The sequence below is a fragment of the Aulonocara sp. 'chitande type north' Nkhata Bay genome, linkage group LG5 (assembly GCF_057382095.1).
Source record: "Aulonocara sp. 'chitande type north' Nkhata Bay isolate Kocher_YH1m ecotype deep benthic linkage group LG5, A_spYH_male_GT1.1, whole genome shotgun sequence".
Taxonomy (NCBI): Eukaryota; Metazoa; Chordata; class Actinopteri; order Cichliformes; family Cichlidae; genus Aulonocara; species Aulonocara sp. 'chitande type north' Nkhata Bay.
Window position 1 is genome coordinate 10180039 of NC_141348.1, and position 14704 is coordinate 10194742.

Here is a 14704-nt window from a genome sequence, read left to right on the forward strand (position 1 = left end):
GGCAGATCAAGAGAACATTTTCATAACATGTGCTAATGCAAAACGTGATAGAGATCCAGTATTAAGACCAGCTGTAACATTTACTAGTCTAAAGCATTAATGTCATAAACAACCCATAATACAGATAAACACAAAATTGCCGAGTCCTCAAATATAAGACTATCCTCAGTATTTCAAATCTAATTTCAAGAGATGGTAAAAGGTAAATGGACTGGTTCTTATATAGCGCTTTTCTACTCTGAGCACTCAAAGTGCTTCAGGTGATGCTCCTCATGTCCTGAGCTTTCAGAGATTGCAGCACGTAAGAATCACTGTGGATGAAAATGCTGCACAAAGCTGCAGTGTAGATGAATAAATCTTGTTTGAGGGGCAGTTTTGAGGTCGGGGACATATCATCAATGTCTTGTTTCTGGAAGAAGAAAAAAATATCAGTACAAAATGCATGGTCAAGGGTAGTGTGTTGTCACCCTGTTGGTCTAATTGATCTGTTCTGACAGCAGTGGAATTGTATTACCATCAGTTTTAGGTCCAGTGCTCCCGAGACGAAGAGTCTGATGTAATCATACAAACGTGACAGAAGTTCTACTTGTTCAACATTTGAGTTTGTGACAGGCTGAGTCTAATAGCGTCAGTAGTCCATTTCTCCCTTTGGATACTCATAAAACTCGGACATTGCACCAACTTGGGGTTATTCAGTCTGTATTTGTAACCATTTTATGGCCGTAAGGTATACTGCTGCATAAATGGTAAATGGTAAATGGCCTGTATTTGTATAGCGCTTTTCTAGTCCCTAAGGACCCCAAAGCGCTTTACACAACCAGTCATCCACCCATTCACGCACACATTCACACACACGCATAACTACAGACTAAAATAACAGTCTTGGCCAAATTAATCTTTATTTTACATACCTTGTATTGGCATTAAGGGAAGATATTAATTGAGTTGTTTTTGTTACTTTAATACCCAAAGGGCATTTCCCAGCTAGAAGCACTCAATAAAATAATGAGGCCCTAAGTGACCGACAGGTCCCTGTTGTGTGGGCTACCCTTGATCTTCAAATCTCTAAACACATAACTAATATTCTAATGCTCAGCATTCACATCCTATTCTGTAAACTAGCCTGTTAGTTATGGCTACCAACTGAAGTCTGACATGGCCTAAAATAGCCACTGTACAGTGATTAATAGCTTCTCATTTAGTGACTGTACCCGATCAAATATCAGTTTTTTTCTTAAAAGTGGTAACAGGCAAAAAATATTTTTCTTCTATGCAGCATTCTCTAGTGTGCACCAAGGATTAGAGTTGTTTAGGGCAGAGCATTAAGTGCTTGAGCCACCCAGACGAAGAAAATAATCATTATTTTAACCATATTGCATATCACCATTTGGGATCTGTTGGCATCTCAGAAAACTGAGTGATAAGTTAACTAATTCGTCACATTCACTGTGGGATAAACGGTCATGTGTTAAAACCTGAGTAAATCTCCCATGGGCCAAAGTCTTATAAAGTCTTATAAAAGTGTGTACCAGTTAACACCAGTTCAAGTTGGAAGCAAAAATGAACCAGGTAAACATAGTTCTTCAGTTTGTCCTCAATTAAGAGCGTTGGAGTAAGAAGCCTGTAGAAGTACTAAAAAGATAAAATTTTGTTATCCAGAATATGTATGAAACATAAAACAATATTGTGAATAATTCAGACCCTACACGACATTAATTGGCTGTTTTGCCACTTTTATTTAGGTGCGCGCACACACGCACATTAGGGTTTGGCACCTAAACGTCATTGGTGTGGTCAGCTTTTCAGCTGACTCCACACTTCTCTCCTGTCTCTGGTCCCTGGCGACATTAAAAAGGGAAGAGAGCTCATCAGCCTGATTACCTCCACCTGGACCTCAGCCTCCCTGGCACTGCCCCTTGATGCAGCTGCACCACCCCTCAACCGCAGCAGAGAAAAAAGACCACCCCTGCTACAAATCCCCACTGCCTGGCTGAGGCCGGGGGCTTGACCACCCACCAGATTGCCAGACACTCCTATTCCACAGTGCGGTACCACGTTTCTCATTTGGTCAGCTTCCGGTTTATGTACACGACTGGTCAACCCCCCTTTACCTGCTAGGACAAAACGGCCCCCAGCCCTCTGATCCTCCTTTTTGGTTTTGGGGAGTGGGCAGGATGCAATGGCGGCTGTGTTCTTCTGGACACACCTGCCAATCTCCCAAGTGGTACCCCAGATACCATATCTCCCACTGTCCAACTGCACGCTTTTTTGGTTTAACCATGAGCCCTGCCCGCCTAAGAGACTCCAGGGCCGTGGCCACCCACTGCACATGCTCTGCCTAGGTGTTACTGTGGATGATCACATCATCCAGGTAGGCGGCAGCATATGCAGTGTGCGGCAGCAACACCCGATCCGTGAGGCGCTCGAAAATGGCAGGGGCTTCCGACCAAGCCAAACGGAAGTTTGACAAATTGGTACCAACTGTACAGAGTGGAGAAGGCTGTCTTTTCCTTGGACCCTACACACAAGGGAATCTACCAGTAGCCCCTCGTTAAATCTAGTGTCATGAAAAATTAAGTGGTGCCTAAATGGTCCAGGAGTTCGTCAGGTACCAAACCTTGACACTTCATTCACCTTGCAGTAAACAACACAGAACCGTACAGACCCATCTTTCTTCACAACCAGAACTATGGGGCTACACCAAGCGCTGCGCAACTCTTCTATTGCCCCCATTCTCAGTATCTTGGCCAATTCCTTCTGAACAATTTACCGTTTATGTTCAGTAACCTGTAGGGTCGTGAATGCCTGTACGCCTGTACTCGTACGTCCAGGCAGGTGGGAGAACACATTCGCAAATCCCTTTTGCAATGCAGCAACATCCACTCTCTCGGCCTGTGTGAGATGGTTGTCACAATGGAGGGAAGCGGGAATTGTGGAATTTGGCACCTCTGGCCCCAACTCATCTCTCTCCTCCACCAAGCTCACCATAGAAGTGGTTTCAGGATCTCTCCATGCTTTAAAGAGGTTTAGGTGATATACCTGTGTGACTCCTCCCCTGTCCGACTGTACCACCTGATAGTCAACATCACCTACCTGCCATGTGACCACGAAGGGCCCTTGCCACTTACAGAGTGCCTTTGAGCTGGAAGTAGGGAGTAACACAAGCACTTGGTCTCCCGGTGAAAATTGCCTGTGTCTAGCCCCTCTATTGTACAGGCACTGTTGACATTCCTGGGCCTGGAGCAAATCCTCTCGTAATAACCTACCCAGCAGGTGCAGCTTTGCTCTCAGGTCCAGGACATACTGAATCTAATTTTTCACCAGACTTGGACCTTCTTCCCAGTTTTCCTTAATTAGTTGTAACAACAGTTCAAAGGGAGAAAATCCCGTGGAGACCTGGGATACCTCCTGCACTGAGATCAACAGAGGGTCTAAACAGCAATCCCACTGCATTCATCCTCAGGAATGAACTTATGAATCATGGACTTTAAAGTTTTATTCAGATGGTCCACCAACCCATCAGTCTGAGGGAGGAAGAAACCGATCTGAATATATTTAATAATTGATTGAACGTGTGAGACATGAACAACATGCCCTGGGGAGTGAGCACCTCTTTTGAGATGCCGATTGAGGAGATCACCTGAAACAGCGCCTGCACCCCACTCTTTGCAGAAATGGTGGTCAGAATATTGCATAATCCACTGGAACTAATACAAAGCAATATCCCCGTGCACTCAGGTGAAATGGCCTGATAATGCGCTCAAATGCTTTTGGGCGCATTGGCATGGACGGCTGGTTAACCAGCTGAAACTCCGGGCAGGACACGTACCATCAGCGCACATCCACTCAGATGCCTGGCCAATAAAATCAGGCCTTTATTAGCTACAGAGTTTTATCATATCCCATATGCCCTGCCATGGGGCTATAATGAGCTGCGTGGAAAATCATTTCCCAGTGGCTCTTAGGCATCAACAACTGTGTGTGTCCCTCCTCTGTGCGAGTGTCACGACTCACTCAATAAGGCCTATCACTCAACAATACAACGCTCAAGTAGGTGCACATGGTTTCAGGGCACCATGACCAGCAATTTTTATCACAAGCATAGAGTGTCATCACGAGACTGCTGCATTGGTAAATCTTCAATCGGCCAGACCTCACTAGAAGGCCCTCCCGTTCATCCCCCGCCTGTCTTGGTGCTGATACCACAAGTCATTTTCAGAGGTTTTGTGTAGTCCAAGCAGATAAGAGCAGTTGATTTTAAGCGCCAGCAAAAGAAACATGGGTAGCATCTTGATGCATGCTCAATCAGGTAAGGAAATCCCAAAAAGTGGATTCTGTTCACTTGAACAGAATCCACTTTTTGAGAAACATGGGTAATGTTTTTGATCGTCTTTTTTTTTATGTCCCTTAAAAAATTTAACCATTTTCTCAACCACTTATCTAATTTAGGATCATTGGTGGTAGGAGCTTATACCAGTTTTCATAGGGCAAGGAATGGCGTACACCCTGGATACATCAGCATGCCATCACAGATTCATCACAGAATGACCAAAGAACATTACTTGCAAGTCTAGGGACTATGGCCATGCATAAATGAGAGGGCAACATGTGTACCTGTCAACAAAATGTGTTTTATCTTCTACTGTTCTTCAGTTAAATAGATGTGATGCTGAATAGACAGTGCACCCAAAATTTTGTTTCATGATCTATATATATTCTGGATAACAACATTTTATCTTTCTACTAATTTATTTTGCTAGTCTTCATCAATACTGTTCCAGGCTTCTTATAGGATAGTCCAAAAATCTTTGCAACTTGGTTGCCTTTTGTTCTGTTTTTGGTCAAGATGATTTCCACACTGCTTCAATAAAGCAAATATGGAAGCAAAATATACAGAAATAGGGACTGTTCAAGACTTTTTCACAGTACTTTATGTCTATGACAGTCAAGTCAATAAATGCCAGTCAAAGGCAGAATTCGGGCCATAACATACCACTGAATGACACTCATGAGAGAAGATTTAAAAGTACAGTAGGAGCATACAAAAACATGTCTAAGACCATGTTTCAGCACATACTCCTTTACAATACCACTTTTTTCTTTTGCCAACTGAAGGAATCTGTCCCTGTTGGAGATCAGAGTTTAACTAGGCTTAAGGCACTTCCATACCAGCTTTGCCTTTCAGACTCAGAAGCTAAATTCATCTTTTATATAAAAATATTGATGCATTCGGACTATCACAGTGCAAATAGAGAAAGGTATAACACATCTGAAATACTTGTTACAGACCTGCAGCCATCAGTTATCAGTTAAAATGCATTTTGTTTTTTAACTCTGGGATGAAACAGGACCACAGAGAGACACAGAAAGAACTTGCAAACTCCATACAGAACGCCAACCCAAAGGTTCCAACCAAGAAATTATTCTCTATGGCAACTGTTTTTTAACCACCATACTGCCCTCTGTTGTTACCATCTCATGACAAAAAATCAAGTTTTGATCGGTTTATTTTTTCTAAAGTGTCTGGTATGATTGCCTCTGCAGGACTCTTCAAGTTTTCAGGGACTGAAAGAGAATAAAACCATAAATGTATGTGCCCGCGAGCAGCTTGAATTAAACACACTGCGTGGAGAATTGACTTGTTAAAATAGGCTTTACCGTTATTAGGCTTCAACAGACAAACCACAAACAAGCGTGGTATGGGGCATGAGGTTGCATCCACAATCACCCAAAAAAGTGCATGTGGCTTTGAGAGATAGTTTAGAGTAGCAAGAGAGAAATTTCAAATTGCATATTGTCTAACACTTCAAAGGTCAATTAATGCGTAACCATCATAATGTGTATTCAAAAGTAATGGCCATTACATGGTCATTATCCACAGTTTTTCTCCAGTTGTTTTGGTGAGTGAATGTCTCAAATGGTAATGAGGCTGACAACATCCACATGTAATTCAAATTATTATTACAGGCTGCTGTGTACTTCAGAATTGCATAAGAAATGTTAGGGAAAAAATGGATCTCTTGTATTGTATTCAGACTGACACTAGGTCTTTGCTTTTCTTTGAGTCTCAACTTTGTGACAGCCCCTGACAGTATATCCCCTGGGATCACAGGGACACAAAACCCCTCCAACATGATAAGATGGTTAATCATGCTTATTATCACAAAATTTTCTGCAAGTGCTCTTGATACCAGCGCACACCTGATTGGTCCCAGTTGGACTAACTCTGATTTTGAGGTCTATGAAATAAGAAAAATCAAGTTTACGCTGTCTGGGACAGGGTTACTAGGACCCAGACTGGGCCAAAGCCTGGTTAGATAGCTAGAGCGCTTAGTGGTCAGAGCTTTGTCCATGGAGCTTGGCCGGTCCCCCAAAGAGTAGCCTGAAGATCTGATATGGACCAGCTCATAAAAATGCCCCTCTTCACCAGATTGTTTGCCTATCTATGGTGGTAAAACCGGCTCAGTCAAACTCCCTTTTTTCCAACTGTGAAGGACCAGCTCACAATGAACCCCCTTCATTCAAGGAATTAGTCTCTTTAGCTCTTTGCATAGACAGAGAGTAAGAAACACGCGGCCACTTACCAGACTTCTGCGCCCTCTCACGCTACCACCCGCGGTGCCGCTCAGCGGTCCCTTTTCCCCTCGACCAAAGGACCCAACCGAACCCATGCAAATTGACCAGTCGAGGCTCACTCTGGTGGAAAGAGAGACAGGTATTTTTGCACTCAGGAGTGCTTATATTGCGGCCGTGCTGGTCATTTTATTGCCTCCTGTCCAGTTCAGCCAAATAGTCGCCCAGTAATTTTGGGGGTACTGGTGGGCGATTCTTCCCTGCCCAAGTCCCGCCTCTTACTCCCAGTGAAACTCTGTCACCAACACACCTTTCACCCTCTCTGTGCTTTTGAGGATTCTAGCTATGCACTGAATCTTATTGACGCTGAAATAGTCCATCATCTGGACCTTCCCCTGATCCCTCTCCAACATACTCTCCAACTTACCTGCCACTGTTCCAAATATCAAGGTTTTTGACAAGATCACTCACTAGACTGAGCCTGTGCAGTTGGTCACTTCTGGGAAACAATAGCATTCTACACAATCACATCTCTAGATATTCCACTCATCCTCGGATTTCCCTGGCTGGAGAATCATAAACCCCATCTGGAGTGAACACACTAGAGTTTATCCTGTCACACCTGATGCCTTAGATCTGCTCTCCCTTCAGGCCCCGCCACCACTGATCACCTGTGCACCACTCCTTCTGGCCTCATTGGTACCCAAGAAATATGCCATCTTTAGAGGGTTCAGTAAAGAGAAGGCTCTGTTGCTGCCCCATCGCCACTACGATTGCTCCATTTATCTCCTTCCTGCCACCACACTCCCCTCAAGCTGCTTGTACAACTTGCTGCGGCCTGAGAGGGAGTCTATGGAGAAATACATTCAGGAGTCTGGTAGCAGGCCTCCCCGGTAGGTGCAGGTATTTTCTTTGTCACCAAAGAGGCCCTGTATAGCTTAGCAGGGACTTAATGACATCACTGTAAAAAACAAGTAACCCCTGCCTCTGTGTTTGACTAATTCCAGGGGGCAGATGTTAATGTTAAGACAGAGAAGTGTGAATTTAAGACCTCTACAGTCTCTTTTCTGGGCTTTGTTATTTCAGGAGGGCAAATGAAGAGAGAGCTTCAACATTTCTTGGGATTTAGCAACTTTTACCCTTTGCTGTAAGGTAGCTTCCCCACTTTCCAGTTTCAAACCCCACACGGTTTCGTTTGTCTCACATGGCATTAGACTTCCCTCACTGTCCTCCCTCCGCCCAATGGTAAGACTATCATCCTTGTAAATTATGTTTTCAAACTCCGTGGTATCCCCAATGAAATATTCTCAGACAGGGGACCTTAATTCATCTCACAAACCTGGAAAACCTTCTGTTCTTCCTTAGGAGCCAAGGTGTGCCTCAGCTCTGGTTACCATCCACAGACCAATGGGCAAACTGAGCAGCTGAACCAGGAGCTCGAGGCTGCATCACCTCTCAAAATACTGCCACTTGGTCCCAACAGTTACTCTGGATTGAATACACACACAACTCCCTTATACACACACAACTCCCTTACCTCCTCAGCTACAGGTCAGTCCCCTTTTGAAGTATCTCTTGGATATGAACCCCCCTTATGCCAGTGAGGCCTTGCTCAGGCTCAAAATAAAAGGTACGTCACGCACCAGCACCAGATTACTCGCGAGGACAAAAGGTAAGGCTGCCAGAAACATCCCGTGTAAGGTTCTCAATTGGAAACTTTTCCTTGTAGCAAGACTGGACTCTTCTTTGGTTGAATTCTTGCATGTGGGACCATAAATTCTTGATCTATGTAACTCCAAGGCGATGTCTATTGCTATTTGGCTTGGTTTAGTTTTGTGTTTCTTTGCTTCATACACGACTCAACATTTTTTATTTATTATCACACATTACTCACTGACACTACTGATTTGAATACTCAAAAATTATGAATAAGTAAATCTTTGAATAAAAGTCATCTTTGGCTGTCTAGAACTTACCTTTGAGATAGACTTTGACAAAAAAAGGAATTTAATATATATATCTATATAGATATATAAATATATATATATATAGTCCTTTTTTTCTTTCTGCATTGACTTGATTCTAGCTAAATTGCAATAGATGGCATTTTGACCAGACAAGGAAGAATTTGTAGCAAGATAACAATTATCTTTGTGGGTTCAAGCAAGGTCAAAACCAACTCATACATGGTCCCACAAGTACATGCGACTGTGGTGTGTAGAGCTTGTAATCAGGAACAGTAATGTTCCCCAGCAAACAGCTGATAAGTGACAACAAAAGGCCTGTCACTGTGATTAATGACAAGGGAAGTGTCCCAGTGTGCTTCCTCTGTGCCGCACTGTAGCCGCGGCTCTGAATGGAGAATGAATGGTGCATGTGCACCTCTGTTGCTCTCTTTCTGTTTCATTCCACAAGTTAATGCCTCCACTTATCTCCGACCTTGCAAGCTCTTTTCCCCTCTCTCTTGCAAGGTTTTCCCACCCCAATGCCTTATATAATTTGTTTTAGGGAAGTTAAAAAAAGGAAAAGTGTCAAATCTGATGAAAAGACAAAGAATGGGGCAAAATCCATTGTGACAACATGACATATTAACCAAGGTGCAACAGGTTTTCTTGCCATAAAGTTGTTTTTCCATGTCAGTGAGGGTGGACTGCTGTTTAGTTCACTTGTTTTGAGGAGAAAGAAAAGGGGGAAGTCAAGAAGGGGGAGAGTCTATTGATTAACGTTTCTGATTCTCCTATTGTGACACAAGATCCAAAACCAGCTGGGGTAAAATCACACCAGCCATTGGTGCTAAATTGACGGCTCAACTCTATGGAAAAATCTATACTTTAAGGTTTATTTCAGCAATCTGGATGCACCGCACAGCAGTGCATGAAAAGAAGAATCCAAAAGAAAAGAAAGAAATGCTGTAGTGTTTTTGACCCTGAAATATCTCTTTTTAACTTTCTGTAAATGTTTTTTTTCCTTTTACGCATATTCGTTTATGTCACAGTTCTGGGCCAGTTTTGACCCAGTATTTTGAGTTTTCATGTTTTAGTTTGATTTTTTATTTTTGGTTATTTTCTTCATCTATTTGATGATGATGTTCTATGTTCTATGCTTATTCTGGTTTATGTTTAGTTCTGCCCGTGTTAAGTCTGTGTTTTTTAGTCTGCGTCCTTGTGTATTGTTTCCTGTTTTATTTTGAAGGATTGTGTCTTATGTCAGTATGTCCAGCTTTGCTCCTCCTGTCTTGTTAGCCCCAGTTTCTCCCAGCTGTGTCTCCCTCCTGTTTCACATTCCCTAATCACCTCAGTATGTATTTTAGCTCTGTGTTTTTTCCCTGCTAGTTGTTGCGTCCTCCACGTTTGTTGTGTGCGTATTCTTCGTCGGCTGCCTTCAGGTTAGAGTCATTTGCATCTCCAGTCTAGTTAGTTTAAGTTGTCGTTTATGTATCGCCAAGTGTGTCTCACCAGCAAATAAAGCTGCCATTTAAGTTAATGTTTTGTCTCCGAGTCCTGCACGTGGGTCCAGCCACTAACAGTCACACAACTCATCGTGACAGTTTATAGATTTTTATTTAATCTCTTAACTTCCACTAGGTTGCAGCTAACTGTTATGTAATTTGGTATTTAGTATATGGAAATAGAGCATCTTGTCTAACATGTATCTCCAATTCAATATTAGTCCAAAGTAGTTCACCAGAAACCTGGTGGACATTAAGAAGTTATAGAATAATTTAGGTGCATTTTCACATTGTCTTCTGTTTGAATGGCACCAACAACATGATACAATATCATCTATTATTTCTGGTTCTCAAGTCTTCCAGGACGGAGATGCCTATCCCAATTGTCACAGGGAAAAAAGCAAAGTACGGCCTTCACAGGTCACATATAGACAGAAAAACATTCACACTCATTTTCAAATCTATGGCCAATTTAGAATCACTAATTCTCCTAACAAGCATGACTTTGGACTGTTGGAAGAAGTCAAAGTACCTGGAGAGAGACCACAGAGCCAGCCAGTTGACTGAACCTTCATACTGTGAGGTGACAGTGCTAACCACTGCAGCACTGTCCTGCCCATATTGTGTCTAATAGCATTTTTGAAAAGAGCCCATCATGTAGACATAGCCTTTAAATCAGAGTTTTTGATCTTTGGATGCCTGATACGTACCTAATACGGAATGATCTTACTTTATCCAGGTGAAATAAATCACTATATTCATTTACATATCTAGAAAAAGGCGCTACATGTTACAAACAGTATACAATATAAGGTTGCAAGGGATTTACTAAATTCTAGTCCGGGGATCAACTTCATTTTACATTCTGGGCTACAAACAGCTCACTTTGATCTTAAATAGACCAGTCCAGTAAATCTCCCTTTCTGTTGGTGAAAAGAAGTTTAAACAGACATTTAATCCCTGATATATAAGGGGGGGAAAAGTGCAATGTCAACATTATGCCTTCAATTTTCCCACGTGATAAAGAAATACTGCTGCAGTTAATGAAATTAACTTAGCATGACTGTTTGGGCTGAAATTCCAAGTAATACATGCGTAAAATGTGTAGTTTATTGCCTAGACTGTCCTGTACTTTTGGTAAATTCACAGAAAATGTGATTTTAAAAAAATTCATAACAGACATTTTGATAGTCAAGAGTGAAAAACAGGAAATGTAATTTAATTGTTTATTATTATTGTTATTATTGTTATTATTTTGTTACAGGATAACTTAAATGAAGGATATAGAGGAGATCATATTTTCCTTTTTTTTTTCTTTCTTCTTTTTCTTTCAGCTGCTCTCTTTAGGGCTCACTACAGTGGATCATCTGCCTCCATCTAAACTTCTCCCTACCATCTGCTTCTCCCTGACAGTTTCATCATCCAGATACTTTGTCAGATATATCCACTATCCCTCATCCAATGTCCAAACCATCTCATCTTTTAATCACTAACTTTGTCTCAAAACTGCTCAACCTGAGCACTATTGGTAATTCCAATAGTTCTCACTCTCAGTGAAAATCATAACATCTTCAGCAATGCCACCTCCAGCTCCACCTCCTGTCTTTTTGTCAGTGCCCCCATCTCCAAACCACGCATCATAGCAGGTCTCAATACCATCTTGTAAACCTGCCCTTTCACTCTTGTTCCTCTCCTCCTGTCAACATCTATATTCTGCTTGATGATTGCTGCTGTTGGGTGCAGCAATCATCAAGGACAGAGAGAGAATATTTATTTTTTATTGTTTTCCTGCTGCTTTGCAGAGAAGAAGCTGAAAAAACCCCAAAACAATTAACTGAAACAGTGGAATCAGATCAAAAAGTATCAGTTATAACTTATTTGAATTTTTAAGATCACCAGTATGTTTCAAACAAGATTCAAATTTTTGCATTAAGATTTTTATATTATTATTTTCTAGACGTTTCCTTTCTCATCTCCCTCATCTGCCAAAAAAATCTGGTAAATACCTGAGCAGTTACTGCGGTCCACTAAATCCAATGACTACAGTTCCAGGCAGAGTCCAGTGACTGAGGTTTGTTACCCATTCTGACACAAAATACTGATAAGCATGGAAGCTTTTGTAGGCCTTCATATCTCATCTGTATAACATGATAATGTAATGATAAGTCTTGCAGCATGAAGTCAGAGAGAGTGCCAGGCTTTAAAACACTCGGATAGAGTAACTGAACATCCATCTTCAGCCCTCCGTCGCCCAATTTCTCCACATAACGAGCACGATGCTTGCCGTGAAAATGTTTTTCTTCTTCTGAGAGTGAATATAGACTTGTTTGTTTACTTATAGTTGCCATAGTTCTCATCTACATAATGTTTAGCAGGTTTTTCACTCACTTGACATGTCAGGATAGCCCACTTCCAAAATGGCCAACAAGTTGTGGTGCACATGTGCACATGGTGAGCGGTCGCTTGTCTGCAAACCTCTATACAAGGAGGGGATGAGCGGGAAGGAAGCTGAGATCCTAGTGTGTGCAGAAAAAGAATGGAGATTTTCTATCATTCGATAGAGTGATACATTCTCGAGTGCATTGTACTTTGCAGCATCTGAGCTGGTGACACCAACAGACTGAGTAAAATGATCAGGAAGGCTAGCTCTGTGATTGGTTGCAAAACGAACGAGTGCCAAGTAAATGTTGAATGTGGAATTTTGGTAAAATGTAAAAAAAGATAAGGAAATGTACACCTTTGTACATGTATGATCTATGCATCAATGTAAACGAGGTAAAAATACAAAAGCATAGTCAAGAACTCAGGTCAGATTATAGAAAAGAATTAATGCAAACTGATTTTCCACAAAACGTTTTTGTGAAGCTGAGATATGTAGTTTTCAATCAAAGGCAGGATTTGTCACCTCTTCTTTTTCTATGGAGGGAAGAAAACTGCCATTGGCAGAGCTCTTTAACAGAACTCTGCATGGCAGCAGCAATGGCAACCGTCGGCAGGGTGGCACAATAACGAGGCCGGGGCAATGCTGGCTGTCCTCTTGCTCCGGACTGGAAAAGTGTCCTCTCCTAGAATGCTGGAGACAATCACAGGGGGAGTGAACTGTCTTATATTGTCCCACACGGACTCATTATCTCAATAATGAATCTTTTCCTCATGCATGCACATGTTCTCTATCTCTCTGTCAGTATTGTCTCTCTCGTGAGCACATCAAATGAAAGACGAGTGAGGAAAAGAGTGCAGGGAGAACAGACGACAGGAAAGTTTTTCCTTGACACACTTCCCTCCACTTGATTTAAGATGGTGGGGATTTTTCTCGAGCAGGTTGATCGCACTCTGCTCCTTTTGAACGCAAAACCTTGGTCAACTTCACAGGCGCAATCAGATAAAGACTACCTCCGACTGAAGTTCAACAAAGGGCCAGTTTCTCTTTCTTTATGCAAATTAGCTAAATTAAAGTTTTTGCTGAATGCTTTGCTGCCGCTCTGCTGTGAGTGCTTGGCCTGCGTCGCCTCTGGACACTGACTTTCTCTTGGCAGAGTTGCCGTTGGACAGCGTGTTCTGAAGATTCAAAGAATGCACGCTCCCAAACATCCTGTGCGCACACACTGCTGGAAGGAGCCGCACAGAGGGCAGCAGTACGCCTGAACATAATGGCCACCATTGTCGGGACTGTTGACAGCTTGGCTGCTGTAGAAAATGCTGTGTGTGTGTCAGTCATTGTGGCTCACTGTTTATGTGTATTATTGTGCAGAGCAGAAAAGAGCATGCTGATCAACACAACACAGCTTCAGTCCCTCTATTGGCCCCTGCAATCACCAGGGATTCTGGGCACAATTAAAACAAGCCAGCTGCAATTATTAGCTGCCTTCCCTCCTCCTCCTCATCCTTCTCCGCTTTGCTGTTTCTCTCCCCTCCCTCTTCTTTCCCTTTTAAAGCAGAGATAAAGCCAGGCCTCCTATGACTGTAATCTTGGGCCTTGCTATACTTCCCTGATTGGAAACACTGCAGACAGTAAGAAGGGAGGGAGGGACTGACAATGTTAAATATCAAATTTAGAGCGAACCAAAATTAGCCTCTGTGTGTTTCTTAAGCTTGTGTAGTAGATACAATTGCACCATGTGTATCTGTTGGAAACAAAAATATTTCTGAATAAAATTACTGAAATTTAAAATGCTCAAACAATGGGCAAAATAATGACAGCCGCAGTTATCAGTGTCATGTGTCTTACAGAAAAGGAAATCTATACAGGAATAGAAGGAAAGTGGTGAAGGGTTAGACTGATCCATCTATCCATCTATTCTATTCAATTCATTTTTACTTCTTTGGTTATTAGTTTTTTAAAATGTATTATTTATTTATTTATTTACATAGCCCAGATCACAAAAGCAGTCCCCTCAGTGTGCTTTATATCTGATGACCCTCCATGAGAAAGCATTTGGTGACAGTGCGAAAAAAATCCCTTTTAAGAAAGCTCCATCAGAACCAGGCAGCCATCTGCTGTGACTGGTTGGGGGTGAGGGGAAGGAGACAGGACAAAGACGCACTGTGGAAGAGAATCAGAGATGAATAATTACTAATTATTAAATGCAAAAGGGTGTATAAAAACACAGAGTGAAAAGGGGTGAGTGAAGTAGAAATACTCATCATGGGAAGCCCCCACCATCCTAGGCCTATTGCAGCATA

General features: G+C 42.2%; 1 protein-coding gene across 1 annotated transcript in view; it reads right to left on the reverse strand.

The window, feature by feature from the left end:
• Window positions 1–256: 256 nt before the first annotated feature.
• The window catches only part of LOC147329859 (uncharacterized), a 30324-nt gene continuing 15876 nt past the window's right edge, over window positions 257–14704 (reverse strand). The window contains exon 3 of the mRNA XM_086290883.1: window positions 257–409. Coding sequence (XP_086147009.1) covers window positions 257–409 — 153 coding nt within the window. The remainder of the gene's footprint in view (window positions 410–14704) is intronic.